Source organism: Megachile rotundata, chromosome 2 (genome assembly GCF_050947335.1).
Source record: "Megachile rotundata isolate GNS110a chromosome 2, iyMegRotu1, whole genome shotgun sequence".
NCBI classification, from domain to species: domain Eukaryota; kingdom Metazoa; phylum Arthropoda; class Insecta; order Hymenoptera; family Megachilidae; genus Megachile; species Megachile rotundata.
In genome coordinates this window covers 3,404,030-3,424,270 of record NC_134984.1, presented here as the reverse complement: position 1 = coordinate 3,424,270, position 20,241 = coordinate 3,404,030, and the positions used below count along the sequence as shown (strand labels likewise).

At 27.9% G+C, this 20,241-nt stretch overlaps 2 protein-coding genes across 10 annotated transcripts in view; one reads left to right on the top strand and one right to left on the bottom strand.

Annotated features, from left to right (window-relative positions):
• The window catches only part of INPP5E (Inositol-3-phosphate synthase), a 57,512-nt gene extending 50,398 nt beyond the window's left edge, over nucleotides 1-7,114 (bottom strand). For 4 of the 9 annotated variants that reach the window (XR_013041603.1, XR_013041604.1, XM_076542180.1 and 1 more), the window contains exon 1: nucleotides 4,707-6,406. Coding sequence is in view for 5 of the 9 variants with exons in the window: in XM_076542180.1 (XP_076398295.1) it covers nucleotides 4,707-5,184 (478 nt within the window). In the remaining 4 variants the exon portion in view is untranslated. Of the gene's footprint in view, nucleotides 1-4,706; nucleotides 6,409-6,435 lie in introns of those variants that run through there. The other 5 variants (XR_013041606.1, XR_013041605.1, XM_076542181.1 and 2 more) reach the window with 3 other exon arrangements.
• A 1,499-nt stretch (nucleotides 7,115-8,613) lies between these two features.
• Nucleotides 8,614-18,657, top strand: LOC100880585 (uncharacterized). The gene is given in 11 exon segments (XM_076542188.1): nucleotides 8,614-9,507; nucleotides 10,811-11,228; nucleotides 11,230-11,389; nucleotides 11,392-11,683; nucleotides 11,686-11,824; nucleotides 11,826-11,980; nucleotides 12,063-14,168; nucleotides 14,259-14,440; nucleotides 14,538-14,856; nucleotides 14,960-15,169; nucleotides 15,434-18,657. Coding segments are annotated over 10 exon segments (4,125 nt in total). The 5' UTR covers nucleotides 8,614-9,356; the 3' UTR covers nucleotides 15,163-15,169; nucleotides 15,434-18,657.
• The last annotated feature ends 1,584 nt before the right edge of the window (nucleotides 18,658-20,241 follow it).

The window sequence follows — 20,241 nt, the reverse complement described above, 5'->3', positions numbered from 1 at the left end:
TGAATACTGCATCTTCCATACTCTGCGTGGTTATATCAAATAAAGTATCCATCAACTCTAATTTGGCACTGTTAATAGGTGCTACATTTTTATCCCCAGAATTAAAAGTTATGGATAATAGACTACGCAAGTTTATTGGATTGTTATAAACCATTATGATAAGGCAATGTGATACCATAACGGTCTGAACGATGAGGCGTTTTAAATGCAACTACTTGGTAAAGTAAAGAAATCACTGCGTTTTCTGTCTTTATACATACATACATTGCAACACGCTATTATATAGTAGGAGGCACAACCATTTTGTTGGCGAAAACATCAGATATAAATAACAAAAAGCTCTGGAATATTATCAGCGGAAAAAGCAAATGTTATAAGAGTTTTTTAAAGTAAAGGTTTTATGTCTAAACGTTTTATCGTTCGAATTTTTTAATCAATATTTTCGGACATTTATGGAGAAACCAATACAGAATCATAGAAAATTAGAAAAATCTATTATGGAATAATGTAATACAATTTTTTATGCAATGATACAATTGTAATTACCGAAAATCGTTAGATTGAAAACATTTTTAGGAATACCATTGTTGCAGCGATTCTATCGCCTAACTTATTGGAACTGTTCGTTACCTAATAAAATTAGAATAAAATAATACATATAAAATTCTATAACTTTAACAAAAAGTATTTTGTAATATAAATTTAATAAAATTAACAATTATGTATAGCGCAAATATGATTGTTTCTCATTTATGCTTACAAATAGCATAAACAGTGTAACATCGTCCGACATGATCCCGTTTAGTACCGCGCGGTGGGTCAGCGAGCGCACACGTGTAATGTATGTAATAAAAATTTGAGAAACTATGTATATATCAATGGATTTGGAATAAAATTCTCTTCACTTATTGTCATTATGCCAATTTGAATCAATTATAAAATAAAGTTATAAAAAATTTGTTTGTTATGAATAAATTGCATTTTACCTAATTTGTTAACATCCTGTTATTATACGCAAAAAATCATACAATTTTCCTATTAGAACTTTTAATGTATTTCGTATGGTTTTCGAAATAACCTAAGCAAGTCGAAACTTTAAGGGGTTGTTTCACCCTTTAAACACGTGTCTCAGCCGATAAAAAAAATACGTGTCTCTTATTTTTACCTGCTTAACAAACATACGAAGTTTCATGTAAATCGAAGGGGGACACTTTTATGACTTTGCTCGTTAGATTTTTATGAAGACAAAATTTGTCATTGATTTTCTACGTTTACACTTATTATACGGCATGCATGACTAATTATTTTTTATGTGATATATTTTTATATTTATTAGTGCATAATCAGTTACTTGTTTATAATTTTTTATTACATCAGACATAATACTACTATCTCCAAAACATTTTCTACCATAGCAATTTAAGTAGGTTGTTACAAAAATTTCGGGAATTCATCACTTCCAACGCTGTCACTCAAATGATAATGTCAATTTCGTACGATTTAACAGTTTTCAAATCAGAAGGTGTTGAAAGAGCAAAGAAATGTTAATTGGTTTCGTTTTTGTAGCATTTCGAAATTGAGAAAACAGCATGAAGAATTGGATTAAAGGAGAAAAATTTCTGCAATAAATTTTTGTGATTTTCGAAATAATTCAACTCTGTAACAGTGTATCGAACCACTTTTTGCGGCTTGTGACGATAAAGTACCATCAAGAATAACAACTTATCGCTAATGGAAGAATTCAAAAATGGACGTAGCACTGTCGGTAGCGATATTCGTAAATGTCTACTAATTGCTATTGTCTCAGAAAATATCGACACGGTACACAAAATAATCAAGACGGATTGGCATGTAACATATCGTGAGATTAGTCGTCCATAGACATCAACATGAAACCAATGTATATAAACACTAAAATTGTCCAGCATAGTACTAACATAAGCTTTTATATAGCAGCGCATATATTAAATTATTTGACAAATCAAAACATTGAATTAATGTTTCATTGTCCTTATAGCCCTAATTTATCGCATAATATCTTCCTGTTTCCTCGTATGACGAATAAGAAGAATCGTCAACCTTTCTTGAAAAAGCTATTAAAATACGTAAATCGCATTTTCTGACTAAATCTTGTTTTAATTGGAAATAATGTCAAAAGCTGGTTTATTATATATAAAAGAATATAAATGTATAAGAAAAATATTTTGAAAAATAGTAATACCATTTACTCAAATTTTTCTATATTTTTTGGCATATTTTCCCGAAACTTTTGCAGTAACCTACGAAATAACTTAAACTTTATCGTGATTATTTAGAATACTTACATCATACTACATAAATAATACATCTGTTGTTTTCCTAATCAGTACTATAAGACTTAATTTTCTAAATATTCTTTAAACATTTTTCTAAAGTAAAAATGTTGATTTATTTCCCTTTCTAATTTGTTACTTTTATAATTTTTAAATATGTATATTACACTCTCGCAACAAAAGTAAAAACAATTCAAATTCAAATATTTAAAAAAAGCGCATTTGTCAAGTTACTGCTATGAAAATATTGTAGATCAATTATAAAAATTCTATGTATTTATTGTCATAATTTAAGTACTGCAAAGAAATTATATCATATTTGCATAGTATACTCACATACATATACAAAACCATACATTCATATCATATAGTGTTAGAGTTTTATATTTGTCATTAATTTGATGATATCAAAAGCAAAAATAGTATTTTGCTTTTCCTGGAAAACATACTTTTTGAAGTCATATCACTTTTGTTGCAAGAGTATAATATAACTTATTGAGAAAAGAAAATATTTCTTTTATTGTTGTGACTAGACACAATTAAGAAGTAAAATTAAAGAAATTTTTAACTACATTCTCTTATATATTCTTACATAATGGAAATAATTTTGCTAATTACATTATCACATTAAATATCATAAGATATAATGAGGATATTTAAGATTACTATTATTAATAAGCAAGAAGTATTATAATGTAGCACCCTACAGTATGTGAATAAGAACTATTATCTAATATAACTTATTTTTTATTGGTTGTATTAAATTACAATCGAGTACCACACACCAAGAGTAGTATAACTCCATTTTAACCAATCTCTTAGTTACAATGTGTAGTATATGTAAAAAAATTCTATATTATGTAATGTACATTTGACCTAAATTCAATAATCAATATATAATTTATTGCAGTTTTCGACTGTAAGGATATTTACACTTACAATAATGACAAACAAATTCAAAGATGACATTATTTTTTAGTATATGCAGAACATAACTTATTTTTCCATATATAATTAATGAAACAGCAATAAATTAATAAATTGTGTTCTTTATTGTACACAGTTAACAAAATGTAAGTGATTTTTATATGCTTCGGTGCAGCTATAATACTTTCGAATTTTGAAAGTATGTTTAAAAAAATAAATCTAAACAGTTACCAACTCAACAACTATCATTTACTGCGAGAAAATATATATTCTTTTAATTAGTTCTTTCATTTTAATATTAAATCAAAGACATATTTTTATAAATAGTTTTTTTCTAATTTACACAAGATTGGTGAACATGGATTTGCACCCCTTTCACTGCTAAATCATCAATTATATTAAATACTTTTAATGCTTTTGTTCATACTATTTAATAATTTGTTTGTTTTTGGAATTCAAAGACGATTTAATATCTTATTATTATAAGTTATTGAATTCATTGTTGAGAAAGTAAATGTATTGACCTTAGAAAAACTTAACCAATAAAAACATATTTATTCTAATATCTTAAAAAACATTACACGCAAAATATATTAAATATTCATTTATATATCTCTTCAAATACAATATAATTTGATTAAAATGTTTCATGATATATACAACCAATAGGTAACAAGTTATTTAAGGTAATAGTTATCATTGACTTATTTTGTATGTATAATTTTTTGTTGTTATTTATAACATTTTATTATCATAAATAAACAAAACTGTTTTAAAAAAGCATGTATCAAATAAGTTAGATAATCATACTTAAGTAACTTTAAAGGAATTTTGAATTTATAAACTAAATAAACTGTTTCACTTCATATTTTATAAAGTTATCCCTCCAGCGAGTGTGTAGCAGCGTTTTATGCCATGTTTTTACTAATTTACGGATTTCTTTAATATCCACAGTTATATATCAATGGTACACAAATAATAATCATTTAAGTACAGTGTTGTTAAAAAGAATATAAATAGAAGAATTGCAGGTCCTAGTGGTTGATCTGCCCTACTGCATGCACATATGCACAAAATTGATTAAAGAACAGTTATTTGTGATTCATATGACCATTCTGTATGTAAGCATAGTAATAAACCAGTTCAATGCAGGAATTGCTTGTACCCCAACAGATGAGGGCTGATTCTATTGGTGATTTTATTATTATTTCTTCACTGTTTAATATTTTTCATTTTATTGCTGTTGCCATTTCTGAAATAAATTTTGCTATTATTCAACTATATTAGCATTTTCCTGTTTGCAGCATAAAATGCAGCAGCATGCCCACTCATAAAATTTGACTACATGTACCTGCCGGAGGGTTAACATTACCTTATTGTGTATGAATTTAATGTAATAGAAAAATTTTAAAAGAAATGCAAAATAAAAAATAAAAACGTTTTATTTGAATATATAATAATTCTTACCTTTGACAAATACACTTTGCCGTTGTTCTTTCCCTGCAGAGATGCTACTAGTTTCTGCCACATGTTCTCGAATATCTTGTGTTCCACTTGCTACATACATTTCTTCCTTTTCTATCATTATATCCATTTGACTGTTACCATTAACAGAAGCTACTTCGGATTTAACAGATGTGCGACTTAATGTAGTTGGCGATAATCTGCTAACAGTCAAACTTTGTGGTGGTGTTCTGCTGCGTTCAGTCATTGCACAACATAATGAAAGTTTTGTACTAGTGTGAGATCCATATTGCGAATTTTCCATCTTTGAATTTTTGTTTGAATCATTATCTTTGTAAGATGTTTCCAAACATCCCACCTTAGTTTTTTTATTCAAAAGCATGCGACAAAGAGATTTCTTCTTCTGCTTTGATTTAGGTGAAATATTTGTTTTTGTAACATTTGTTGTATTATATATATCATGTTCTTCGCATTGCTCCATGGTATTTGTAACTATATACTTTTAACACCATACAGTTATTCACTATTAATGAATAAAGTACTTTGTTACTGATTAAATCGAACACATTATTTATAGGTATTTAATAAGATATATCCATAATATACTTATATGCAATTATTGCACAAATAGTAACTTAAATATTTATATTAATTTCATTATGCTAGCACTCTCTTTTAATGCATGATATAATTAATAATTACTTCAGTGCTTATAACCATTAATAAAATGAACATTTTATATGTCACTAATTTCATTTGAGTTATATACAAAGTATAACACGTATTTTAATAGTACCATGAGACTACATAGAAGATGTTTTATTTCATTATGATGTCTGATATTTTAGGTTATTAACATTTTACCATCGGTATATTTTATATGTTTAAATGAATACAGGGCAGATATTAACCAATGGAGTACTTTCATATTCAGGACAGTTATTAATTTAATATTTAGAATACCAATTTAACATTTAATTATTTTTAAGTTTTTCAAATATAAAATTCATTTTCTTTATGTACATATATGCATAATATAATTATCCTTAATTATATCAAAGTACATACAATCATCATCAATTGTATTAGGTTATGTTATAAATGAAATATTATTTTTAAAATTGTACTAATTGAAAATCAAATTGTTTCATTCACTTGCATACATTCTTATAGTATTACAAAATGTACTTGGAATTTGATGTCAATTATGAAATGACACATCATTTGTGCCAAAACTGATGACAATTTGTGTCCTATTTGAAAGTATTTAAGAAATAATCATTAACTTTAACTTTTGCCTCCATTTTTAAGTAAAAAGTAAAATAAACGATATATATGTTTAAAAATTCAACACAATTTTCATTATATTTTACTATTTTATGGATGAAAATATATATCCAAATGTTATATCCTTACTGCTTTGACGCTAACTTCTGAACGTATACAACTGTCAAACAAATATGTAATAGTTTTATCACTTTACAACATTTTCATGAAACTTTATAGTTTTATATAATTAGCATTTGATATAATTTAAACTTCACGTATATTACTTAAGATAAATAATATAAGTGAAAACAACTCGATGCAATCACTAAGAAAAATTTACTACTTGAATTAAAAGTACGTCTGTCAAAATGAGCAGACGACGTTCGTTAGTGCTATATGTATTATTGGCACAAGCCGTTAGTAATACAATATACATATTCAATGCACTCATTATACCACTCACGTGCACGCTAGGCTTCCTTCAGTTAAGGGGAAATCTAGTGAAAGGAGTGTCCCACTATTCGCCTGATTGAAGGAGGGTAGTCTTTTGCAGTTGCATATTGCACATGTTGAGTCGAAAAGCAAATGCTGAGAGGCTTCTTCTTTTAATATTCTTCCTAACTGAGGGAATCATAATTTGCACGCGACCGTACCTAAATATATAAATATACCTTAACGAAAATTCTAAAAACATCCGTGTCCTGATTTGGCTAAAATTTTGAAAATAAATTATAATTTTAAATATAAAAATGTTTACAACAAAAACTTTTAGTAACTCAAAGGTTAAAATGTTTTTTTAATATTTCTTATGATGTTTATTTTAACCTAACCTAATTTCATCGAGTTTAATCTAATCTAACCTAATCTAACCGTGCGGAACAAAAAAGAATTATTTCTTTTATTAGGAAAACAAAAACTTAGGGCTAATTCCCAGAATAAATTGCAGAAAGTGTTACTGAACATCGCACATTAGGGGGATAAACCGTAATCAGGGAACATGTCTCACGGCATGTGAACCACACTAAAGGTGTTAAACAAGTACCTTAATTTCTGTGTGATAAAAAATCTTTTTCTTAAAGAATAGTTTGATTTACTTTTTAAAATAACACAATTTTTTAAATTTTGTCTAAATTGAAACATGGAAGTTTTCAGTTATTATTTGATTCGTGACGTTTAGTAAGTTACGTCATCATATGCAATTTGTTTACATCGACAATAAATATACGTATAAATAAATGCTACTAGATAGTTAAAATAATGTAATATTCAATAATCATAATTATTATCATATAAAAAAACAAGACATATTTGATTTCATATGATATGGTAATATTATGGTTTAAAAACTAATTACCTATATAAATAACATCCAATGAAATTATAATAACTATTATAGATAATTAACGGACAATAATATAAAATATATCATTTATTTATAATAACAATATTTATTGAATACATGATTAGCTATTTGAAAAAATATATTTATATATATGTAAAAAATATCCGAAATAGTTTATAATTCGACATGCAACCCCGAAAAATTGTATATGTATACTTGTAGGCATATATGTAGTACGTAATAAATAATATTTACACATATCTAACATGTGTACAACTTTTTAAATATTCATTTATTTATAAAACAATAATGCAATGTCAATTATTAAAATATTATTTTATTTGTAATGAAAGAAAATAACTAATGAATATTCACCTATGCCTGCTAAAGGAAATGTTAAGATATGGTAAGTAATATTAATAATCAAATATTGTACTTCGATATATTGCATATAATTTTCCGATATTTATTTCTAACATATTCGTATGTAAAACTTTTTGATTATTTGCGTATGTACAATATTTTTCAAATTATTACACGTATGGAATCTTATAGAGATTTTAAAGGGAAATCAGAAAATTAAAAATAACGGAGTATTCATTAAAAAAAACTTAAACCGAAATAATAAACACACAGCAAAAGAAAGTTAAACAAAACGTTAATTGTTATTAAGAACAACTTTGAAATAAAACTTCAATAAATAAGTTCTTTCGATTGATTTATGTCGTATTGATTTTAACTATTCTAGATAAGTACCGCGCTTTTATACGATACAATAAATATGTATGTGGACAAATGTAAGTCTATTCCGAAATTCTGTAGTTTCAAATGATACATACGAATGATGTTAAGAATAACAATAAATCTCAAATGACTTTTTATTTTTATCTTTTAAATTTGCACGTTAACAGCAATTATTATATAACACATAATAATTGGAATATATGAACAATACATAGCAGCAGTTTTGCATTTCATCACGTCCTTAATTGGAGAAATAATATATACATATATATATATATATATATATATATATATATATATATATATCATATGCAAACGTATGACTATCTTTCCATTAAACAATTTGTGGCAGTATAATGTTTATAAATATTTTAACAAATATAGAATATTCTTAAAGGTAAAATTGTTTTTAAATATTTAATTTGTTAGTCTATAAAATAACAATGATAATTGATTAAAGAAAATATTATTTATATATTTATATAAATATATATAAGAGAATGTGTGATTGCGAATACGCGTAAGTGAGAAAAGTTAATAGAAGGAACAGAAACATAACTCGCGTCGCCACCGCGAGGTGTCAGCATTGTATACGGCTCGCTCGCTAGCGGCCACCATTGTTGAAATTCTGCTTTGGTTGATGCTCTGACGATTTTTTCATCAAAAATCCTAAATTCGCCAGCCCCTGGCAAGGGCTCTGTGCGGAAGGTGCGTATTCCGTGGTAGTCCCAGTACTATGCCGAAATTATAGCAACCGTCAGTGACATATTTTGTGACTAAAGGTCTATCGGAAAAACTGAGTGAAATCGAGTGTGCCCATCGATTTACGCAAAAGAAAGAGGCACCCATGTCCGTGTTGTACGTCTTGTCGGGGTGTTGGTGTTGTGTGCACTATCTGAATTGTGTATGGTATGTGCGTGCATGCGTGCCGGTACAATACAACGCGTCTATCTCGTGCGGTATAGAATCTGTCGATTCTAGATTCTGTTGTTCAAAATGAAAACTTAGATCATCTAAGTGGCCAGAGTGTGAGATATTTTGCCAGCAGGTTAAAGATTATTCGAGTAATTTGTAGTTTTTGAATAAGTGCACATTTCGTCTGTCAATAGACACGGTTCGCGCGTTATCGACGATAGTGTCCAGGTGTGGAAACTACATCCCTGCTTCACTGTTCGTTGAGTGTATTATATATGTATGAGTGTGTGTATGTGCATGTGTGTATACGCGCAGTTTTACGGGGTTGGATGCTTGTTTCCACGCTTTGCACGTTGTGCGTGCATAGGCGTGTATACGCATGAATGCACGTCATTGATATGTGTATGTATATGCGTGCTTCTGTATATTTTTTACGGGTGTACACGCGCGGGTTGGCTGTGTCCTTTTCGGTGTATATACGTGTCTGGTGCAATACATGTACATGTACTACATGTCATCAGAATTCACGAAAAAGTACGCGAACTCTGTCCTGCTACCACGCCGTTGGATGAGGAAATCGGGATACACAGTGTTACACTCGCATGCTCTTCGTTCTTGTGGGTAACATCAACTACAAAACACATATAGTGTTATTTCTTACATTGTGTTTTTGTGAGAATTGTTCAGATTTTATTCTAGTGCTATTCTGACAGTTCTTTCCAAAATTGTCATCAAAATTACAATGAAAATAGAACAAAATGTAAGAAATCGTTGAATATATCAACATTGACACCCTGGCAAATGTTGTGAATTTTATTCATTATTCTTATATATATTAATAGATCTTAAATGTTTTGTTATTTAGATTTGTTGTTTAAATCTATCTTTCGTTGTTTAAATCTATATTATGCTGTATTACTGTTGCTAATAGTTCTGTTAACCTTTCAAAACTAGAATTGCAGTGTAATAACATTGTCGTATTATTTTTAAATACTTTATAGCTATTGACATTAGAATGTATAGCTTCATAACATTTGTATATTATAAAATATTGAACTATTTATTGCTGTTAAAGATATAAACATTACAAGTCTCACAACAAGGATTTGCACTGTTTTGTAATATGTAAATTATATACATACAAACAGATTTGTACAAAATAGTTTCTTTTAATTTGAAATCAAATAACTTAAATCAGTTGTTTATTTTCTATAAATATAACTAATTTTTACATTCTTATATATTCTTATGCAATTATAAGTTTAATCCTTCATTTTTTATAGCAAAAATTTAATTTCTATATTTAACTGTTATTATGTTAACCAAAAGTTTCAATATTTTGTATTTGTGTTTATTAATCTGACATGGAAGAAATACATTTATCACTATAAAATGATTATTAGCATGTTTTCATGTTTTCTTGTAATAATTTCAGAAACTGGAAATAATTATAGTTACATATTACCAGAAGAAAGGGTCACGATTACTGACTTGCATGATTTATTGAATAATCAGTTTTATTGGAAAAAGAAAAGAAAAAGATTCATATATATATATACACATATATATGATGCTAATGAACAATATATAAATATTTCAAATTTGTACTATGATGTGATTTATCAAAACATATGGACTATTCCCAACAATGGTAAACATACTTATCACTGAAAAGAAAATTATATATGTTAATATTTCAATAATAGTAAAGAATTAAAATATATAATTTTTCATTAAATATTTTAATTATTGTGAAATTTTAAATTCACTTGCTTTATTATTGAATTAGAAAGTTATGATTGTAATCAAACACTCTAACCAAAATTTTCATTTACAGGGCCATTCATACTTGGAGTTGCGCCAATATGGGCGCTGTCAAATAATTTTATGCAATGGAATCGCATATAGGAGTTGCTAACATACAGTAGTGTATGAAATACATATAGTTTGTGTCAAAAGAAGAAAAATATAAGTGTGTTGGATTTCAACTCAACATACTTTAGTCAGTTTATATACTTCTTACAAGTACCAAATAAAAAAGTAACAAACTCTGATACACAAAAGAGAAAAATTGATAAATGCTTACCAGAACTTTTAGACCCTACAATTAAAATTCATAAAGAAAGTTGTAGTACCTGTCAATGTGACGATAGTAAAATAAAAACACCTAATTTATTGAATAGTAACAAAGCTACAACTGTCTATCAGTTCTACAAAAAATATGTAAAAATGAAAGCTTATTGAAAAGGGGAGAAGAAATCCTTGTAATATTATTGATTGTTTTCATCACTTGCCAAAACAATCCAATATACAGAGTATTGTATGATACAAATCTCTATCTGACATTTTGGAGTACTGTAGAAATATTTACAATTTTCAACGTGTTTTTAACGAAGATAAGTTATTTAACTTAATTAAAAAAACTTGCAAGATAATAAAAAGGATAAAGTGAAAAGCTGTCCATATTTCAAACACAAAAATATCTTAAAAAATTGTGCCATTTTAGATTGAACAAATCATCCCTTTGATATAGGAAACTGTTATAACACAAAGTACAAGAAAATAAGCTATGATTTATTAGAATTTTTGGATCCATGTAATTTATCTGATAATAAAAATTAAATATTACATAAAATTTCAAAATACAATTTATGTAAAAATTTTCAAACAAATCCAGATTGTATAATAAATGAATGTTTAGAGCAAGAAAGTGGTTTTGCTTAGATAAATGTTTGAATGATACAACTTCATTGTTTCCATGTATCAAGAAAGATCTTTCTTTTTCATATTTGTCTGTAAATATAAAACATATTAGTATTAAAAGTGAATCTTATTCAGACAAATAAATAAGTTGAAGAATATTATTTTGCAAGTGTTTTTAAATCAATATTAAGTAATTGGAAAAGTTTCAAGATGTCTGGACAATATCCAGGACATAGCCGACCTCCAGTTGGTACACCTCCACCTCAGACAGTTTGGAATCATCTTACAATGACTCAAGGTCAAGGTAATTTTTGAAAGTTTATATAATTTTTAGTATTAAATAATAAGCATTTTATCTTTTTATGTACTGAAAATAATTGTAATAGTTTCAGGTTTAAACATTCATCCAACAGCTTTGTCAGGTGCTGCATTAAGTCCAGCTGGATTTTATACACATCCGTCTATGGCAAGAGCACCTCAACTTACACCTCAACTTGCACATACTCAAGCACTTCCAACATGGCACACACCAACTGTTCCATCAAAAAGTGTTACTCCAGCCAATACACCAGGGAATCCTTTATTTAGTTTACAAATGCTAGTAGACAATAGGCAGAATCAAAATCAGTATAGAAATTCACCCAGTTCTCAAAATACATTAGATTTATCTTCTACATCAGAAATTATTCCTGAAAATTACTCACGAATATCTCAAGATATTCCGATAAGTCTGACTGCAAGAAATGTAGACAAGGGTAGTAGAAATGGAAATATAATTTCTCCCCCAATACCTTTAAATGGAGAAACTTCATCAGACAGTGGAATTAGTTCTTCAGTTCCAACGCCTAATTCCGTTAGTGAACCAGTCTCATTATCGACAAAAGAAGTTACAACGCCTAAAATAACAGTAAAAAATTTTGAAAGCAATTTAAAGGGCGTGGCAAATCTTCATGATAAAATAAAGGAAATAAATGTAGATAATTTTACACAGAAAGTTATAAATTTGCCACCCAGTGTAACAATTGAAAGGGTAGTTCCAGAGAAAAAAGAACCAGAGGTTGCAAAAAGTAAAGATACATTAAGTGTTATTGCACAAGTGCCAAGAAATGTTTTGCCTGTAATTGTGAATCTTACTTCTAAAACCGATAAAGACGTAACAGATAGTTCAAAAACTGAATTATCTTCAGAACAGGATCGGAAAGTTGAAGAAGCAAGTGTAAGATCACCTAAAAGTTTACCAAAAAGAGGTAAAAAGGGTGTAGACTCCCTTTTAGAAAAATTAGAAGGTGGAAATAAAAAACTTGGTAGTGCTGAAAATATTGGATCTGTTATTGTAATGCCAGTAGACGAAAAAGATACATCAAGTGTTAAAAGTATGTCCCCTGATAGACAAAAATCGAAATCTCCAAATAGAGAAGATGAAGTAGTATCTCCTACATTCAGTAATGATGATTCCAATGATAATACTAAACAACGCAGAAAAAGAAAATTAGAAAAGCCAGTACGACTTAGTAAAGACTCAAAAACAGAAGTAGAGGATATGGAATTAGAACCTACAGAACCAGTAGAACTTAGAATAAATGAATCAGTACCAGAAGAAGTAACGAGCGCGATTCCAATTGTAAAATTAGAAGATAATGAACGTATTACTACAATGGAGAATAGAATATCTGAAAAAGTAGAGGATACTATAGGAGAAAGAATTGAAGAAAATCAACCAATTAGAAGGCGTAGAAGTAGTGACAATATACCTCCTAGTTCAACACCTTCAAATCAGAGGGTTAGAAGAAAATCTAGCGACGATGCTACTGAATTTGTAAAAATAATGAGTCCAAAGGCTGTAAATAATACAAATCCATTTAATGAAGTTGAATCTGAACTTGAAAAAATGTTTGCTGGTATTGTTGAAACAGAAGCAGATGTTAAGAAGGAAGAACCCGTGACAGAATTTACAAAATCTGAGCTTCAAACAAGTAGTACAACAAAAACTGAAAATCTAGAAAATAATGTTCTACACACAAAAGAATTACATTGTATTAATCCTACTGATGTTTCATCTACTGTTGACACAAAATTATCTGACAAGAAGGGGAAAAAAACTAAAGTTCAAGCAGGTAAACGAAAAATTTCAAGATCCTCTGAAAATATTTTTGGAACTGTCGGTAATGATACACCACAGAAGGAAATCAAAAAAAGGAGATTGTCTAAAAGTTCTAAAAAACAAGGAGCTTCAAAAAGGACGAAGAAAAGTGTTAAAGTAGATGGAATAAGAGAAGTAACATATGACTCTGGGTCAAATGCAAGTTCTATTAGATCTCGTGGACCAGTAGTTCATGTTGAAGGTCCTAGAGATAGTCCACTAAGTATTCAAGTAGTTAATGCACCAAGAGAGGAAGAAGAAGAAAAAAGTAAAGAGAAACGAAAAAGTGTGGGAAATGGCAGTGCAGGAAGGAGTAAGAGACTCAGTCACCAAAATGATTTAGATTATAGAGGTATGTCATTTTAATTATTCAAAATTTGTGCAGATATGTACATACAAAAAGAAGCTGTTAAATAATATTTTTCGATTTTTTTTTGTTTAGGCAAAGTCAGTAGAGTGGGTCTTTTTAGTTCAACGTTGTCATCACGTTATGATGCGCATACAACAGACTCCACGTGGGTTTGTGTATTTTGTAAACAAGGTCCTCACGCTGTCATACCTGGAGATCCTTCTAGACCACATCCTAATTTGGCTGGACCACACATAGCGCCCGGAAGCTACATTGTATGTTATAACCTTTACTAATAATTGTATTAATATTTTTCAAGTTAATTATTAATACGAGTTGCAATTGTATAAATAATATCTATTGACTTTGTAGGTTCCAGCTGGAGTTTTGAGTGATTTATTTGGGCCCTATTTAATTGGTAAAGAGCGTTTAGAAGATGGAATTCTTTCTGCTGATGAGCAAGAGATTACTACAGAGCAGAAAAAAGGTAGTAAAAATAAAAGAAGTTTGAGGTACGCTGGATTAGCTGATCAGTTTACTGCAAAAATGGGTAAAAAGAAACGAAATTCCGTTGAAAGTAATACTAACGCTATATTTACTGGAATGACTGTACTTCCTGGAGAAGAACAACGTTGGGAAGTTTGGCTTCATGAACAGTGTGCCGTTTGGGCAGCTGGAGTATATATGGCAGGTACAATGACTAACAGTTGGTTTATACATTATTTTAAGTGTATTTAAATGTATTAAAGTAGGCGATTTTGGAAGAATTTAAAAAGAAATGTTTCATTTCATAGGTGGTAGAGTGACAGGTTTACAAGAGGCGGTGTGGGATGCAGCGAAATCGATATGTGATTCTTGTGGTTTAACAGGAGCAAATATTGGTTGTGTTAAACGAGGTTGTAAAGCTGTTACCCATTATCCTTGTGCATTAACAAAAGGTTGGCATTTGGATACTAATCAGTATATACCGAAGTGTAACCTTCATCGAGTTACATGAAATTTCGGTAAGTTTGCCAATATAAGTTATCAAGAAATACATTTATACTATGAATCATGGTTTTAATTTGAGGTACTGAATAGTAATTTTAGAAAATTAAGATAATATTGATTTATAAATAAGGTCAAATAGAAAAGGTCTTGTAAATAGGTACAATTAACAGGAATTTAATATTTGAATATTTTGCTATTCATTTTGTACATATGATTAGTACTTCGTAGCTAAAAGTTACAGCTACAATTAAACTTAATAGATAATTTGTATTTTTCAGCATTTAACAACTTTGAGACGTTTTTGAAATCACACTTTGTATTATTCAATGCATGAGTGTGTTTGAAATGTGAAAGTATAAATGCCAGATGTATAAAGGACAGATGTATGGTAATTTTGCCTACTTTAAATATCAATATGCTCGATAGAAATATCTTCCAATGTACAGGATGTTAAAAAAATGCCATTATTGTCTTTAAGAATTACAAATAAAAATGAAAATTAACGGAAACGAAGAAATGTAATAATTCTTCTCGTTAATTAAATTTAATTTTCTTGGCCTGTGGCCTTGAACAGTGGCCTTTTCGACCTAATGTAAAAGCAAGATTTTTTAATTTAAAATTAAAGATTTACCTATAAGGTAGATGAATCGTTGTTGAGAAACAATGTTAATAAAAAAGGTATTTTCTTTTTTACTAATATTTATGTAACTTAGAAACGTTAAAAGTTTTCCCTAAAACATCATGTACGCAGGAACAAAGTATAGGGCATATTGTACCAAAATTTGAAAATGAAAAATTTGGCAAGAATTGAAAGCACAGACTTTTCCCTAACTGTATTTGTGTATATAAAATGGAATCGATTATTAATCAATTGATGGAATTTGAACACTCTTCACACTTTTTATAAGAAGTGTTAATAAAAAATTATAGAGACAAGTGTTCTCCTGTGAATGTAAGAAACCACATGTAAATAACAAAGTTCTTATGTACGAAAAATGATTATTATATAATTTCAATATAATTGCAAGACATTTTTTAGTTTTTTTAAAGTTATGCTATTTTAGTAAGCATGTGTAGTTATGTTCTTAATTGCGCGGAAATACATTTAGTGTAACGATACTTATTTTCACTATAATTTTTTTGAAAATTATGACATAAATCTTATATAGGTGTAAATAAATAGATTTTCGCTCATATAATATTTTCCTTTATTCCTTTACCTTGTCTATGTTATAATTGTACATTAAAATCATGTTCATACCGAAGGAGAACGAGCTCACATGTTTACTTAAAAAGAAAACACTTATAATACCGTTATCAAAATAATATTTTCAAATTGAAAATGTACATTTATTCTAACAATATTAACTCCTCTTTCTTTGTTATTGTAACTTCGTTATTTAATACAGTTTATAACTTTTAAATCAATAATTAAGATTTAATGATATGATTAAAAAATTCAGTTAGTCGATACTTATTATTGTAAAATTGATCGTAAGTAATGTTTTATATTATTTTCTCATTTAAAATTGTAGTCGCATGTATTGTTATTACTATCATTATCATTTTCAGCAAATTTGTTTAAATCTTAAAATAGGCAAGTTTTGTAATAATAAATTATAGAATAATAATAGGCAGTGCATTTAGAAGAGATAATATTGTGCAGAAAAATTGTATATAAATATCTATAGCGTACAATGTACATAATATAATTTTAATTGAGGCAGAGAAGTATAAATAAATACTAAAGGTACACACGCACATACGCGCGCGCGCGCGCGGAAATACGCCCTCGCTCGCTTTCATTCATTAATATATGTTTGTATAACACAACACACAATCAAATTTAATAGCTTATTTTCAAGTACTATTTGCATCAATTCAAAAGTTAAGTTGAGGAAAAGAGAATAATTCTTTGTATGTATACAGGGTAGACTAAGTAAAGTGTTACAAATTGTTTTCTTCAAATTCTTAGGTGATATTTTTTTGAAAATGGTTTTGAAGCAGTGTACAATTCTTTGGATGTAATGTTAATATGTTCACTTCTTCACTTTTATGAAACTTAAATAAACTCCTAAATACTCGGAAATGGCATCAGATATGGAAGAATGTCTGAGATATTAGTTATAGAATATTCAAGAGGGCAAGTGAGAAAAATATGAATTTAACCTTGAGTAACTAAGTTTCCTACGATTAAGTCAATGTGTTCAATATTTTCTTAAACAGAATAACCCTTCTTTTATTGTTTATTCATGACGCTTTCCTCAAGAGTTTTAATACTGTAACAAAGTATGTTTATGTTATATATATTTTGAGTTATGAGGTTTGTATATTGTATAAAATATTTATTTTTTTAGTTTTATTTAAAATAGTAAAATGTATCAATTCATATAATAGGCAGTTACATAATACAAATTTTAATCTTTTTTTTAAAAGCAACTGTATACTTTTTTCACCCAATTAATTCTTCTCGAAATCTTGTATATAAAAATGTTAAAATAGTATTACTAAAAAACAAATGTTTTACAAAATGGTTTACATTTTATGTCAAAGTATTGAAAACTTCGAATTCGAAAAATACTCAATGAAACATATTTAATATATGCTACAAATATATGCTTAAAAAAATATTAATAACATTGATCTGGCCTTGGGAAGATCATTCGAAGTTAAGTTCATATTTCATTTGTTATCTGCCACTATTAATACCGTACCATTTTCGTCTCAATCCTATTTAAAGCCATTTTTAGCGGTGCAGGAAGCTGGATTAAATTTTAAATATACCATGTATATTTTCAAATTATGTCAAAAACAACTTAAACACACGACTTTACTCTCAATTCAGATCATGAAAAAGCGAAATTTAAAATGTGTAAGAATATTTGAAAACATGACTATTGTGATATAATAAAACGCGTGTAAGTAGTAGTTCATGTAGCTCATCTAAATCTAAAAAAGGAATCGTACACATATGGTTATTTTTAAATTTCTACAAAGATAACATTTGACGAAAAAATCTAGAAGAAATGCATGCGCCAAAAATACTTTTACATGTATTCATTCGCGATTATTTGGAGTAATTTTACTAAGTTTTATGAAAATCAAAGGATAGATTTTTTAAAAATTATATTTAATTGTTTCTCGATGTATTTGAAAGAACTAGTCAGGGTGAAGGCCCCTTTGTTTCTCTAGCAGCTGTATCAAAGAAATTCGTTACACATCATATCGAATTATTAAAATTGAAAGGAAATTGATGTTTACTTTAATTCCAAAGAAAACAACTTGTAACATACCATTGACTTATATAGTTTCCTTTAATTTGAATTATTTGTCATCAAGTAAATTATGGTAAAAGATAATTAGCTGTATTCGATATTTTATCTATCGCAACTAATTTAAAGAGAAAAAAAACGGTATGATGAAAGATCGAAACTTTATTGGATATCACTGTTGCAACACTTTATTTAACTCACCCTGTCTATAATTGCTACTATATTGTGAATAGTAATGAACGTTTGGCAAACATTCGGTTTTTATTCAAATTTTTTAATACTTAGTTTGTCACTTTTACATGAGGCGTAGTTTTTATAAGAAAAGAGCAAAGAACAAGTAACCAAAAATACTGCTTAGTAGATTTAATAAAAATAAACTTGAATTGTAAACAAAACGCTTATACCTTATACAGTTATATAAGAAAGAGAAGAAAAGTTCTGTCATAGATAAATAACTAAAATATTAATATTTGTGATATAAAAGAATTTCTGGATAGAAAAATGTAATAAATAATTGCCATATATATTCCTCCTTCAAATTTAACTTTGCGTACATAGAGCACTGTTTATGTACATTATTACATATACTTGAATTTATAGTAAATTATTGCAGCCTTGTATACATTGTATACATTCTTAATTCACTTGCACAGAAAATAAATTTATGATTAACGAAAGTAAAAAATATATTAAAATTGAAGGAGTTTTACAGTTTTCTTTGTACGCACAGTTTAACAAACTATGTTCAATAGTTTGTAATAATTGCAATTTTGTGACAAATTTACAAGTAATGTGAAAGAATAATCTACAATTTTTCTTGTATAAATATTAAATACATTTGACTTGTAAATTACAGAGAATTTAAAAAAAAAAAAATAGAAAAATATGGAAAAAATAATGAAATGCAAAGGAACCTGAATATCGCAGTGCTTAAGCAATTTGTATAAAGTGTAGATCTGTAAAATAAAACTGACGTATTATAATACATGGTGAGAGATAATAATAATCGCGAATACAATTATAAAAACAATTGTACATTGTTTAAAAAAAAACCAATAGGTATTTTTATTCCTGACCTCTGTATATCTTAAGCCTAATTCAATCTGAAAATTTTTCCTTTCTATCCAATTTCTTATTTATTTTCTTTGCCAAATTATTTTAACATGCGATGCATCTGATTTAAGTGAGTACAGTGAAATTTCTTGAAAATATGTAGTTATAAACAGATATTTAAAATAAAAGTTATAAGATAACGCAGGGAATAGATGATACTGACTATTATGAATCCTATGAAGGTTATATTTAAATTTTTTAACGGGACGACATCTTTTTTTTACATGGATCGATTTTTTGGAATACTCTGTGTAAAAAAAAGTATATAAGATGTGATATTAAAATAATTAATAATACGTGGTATATTTTAAGTATAAAAATGAAATATTTTGTACAAAAACTTGATATTCTACAAATGGTTCATTTTTAGATATTGTACCCCAATACTTTTCTTACGCAGTATTCCGAAAAATGTAAAGAGCAATATGTAATTCCATTAAAAATAAATATAAATTCACTTTTTGAACTGGTTCATTATATTTTTTCTTGCACAAATTATAATACTATATTATAATACTATAATTAATATTATAATACTATATATAGTTATTAATATTATAATTTGTTATCTGGGAAGGTACAATAAAAGAAAACATATAAGTATGCATGTTTTATAAAGTTTTAAAAGCAAAATCTTAAAATCGGTCGCTGCAGCACTCTTTATTATTATACAAAGAATTTGTTGGAAAAGAATGCATAAA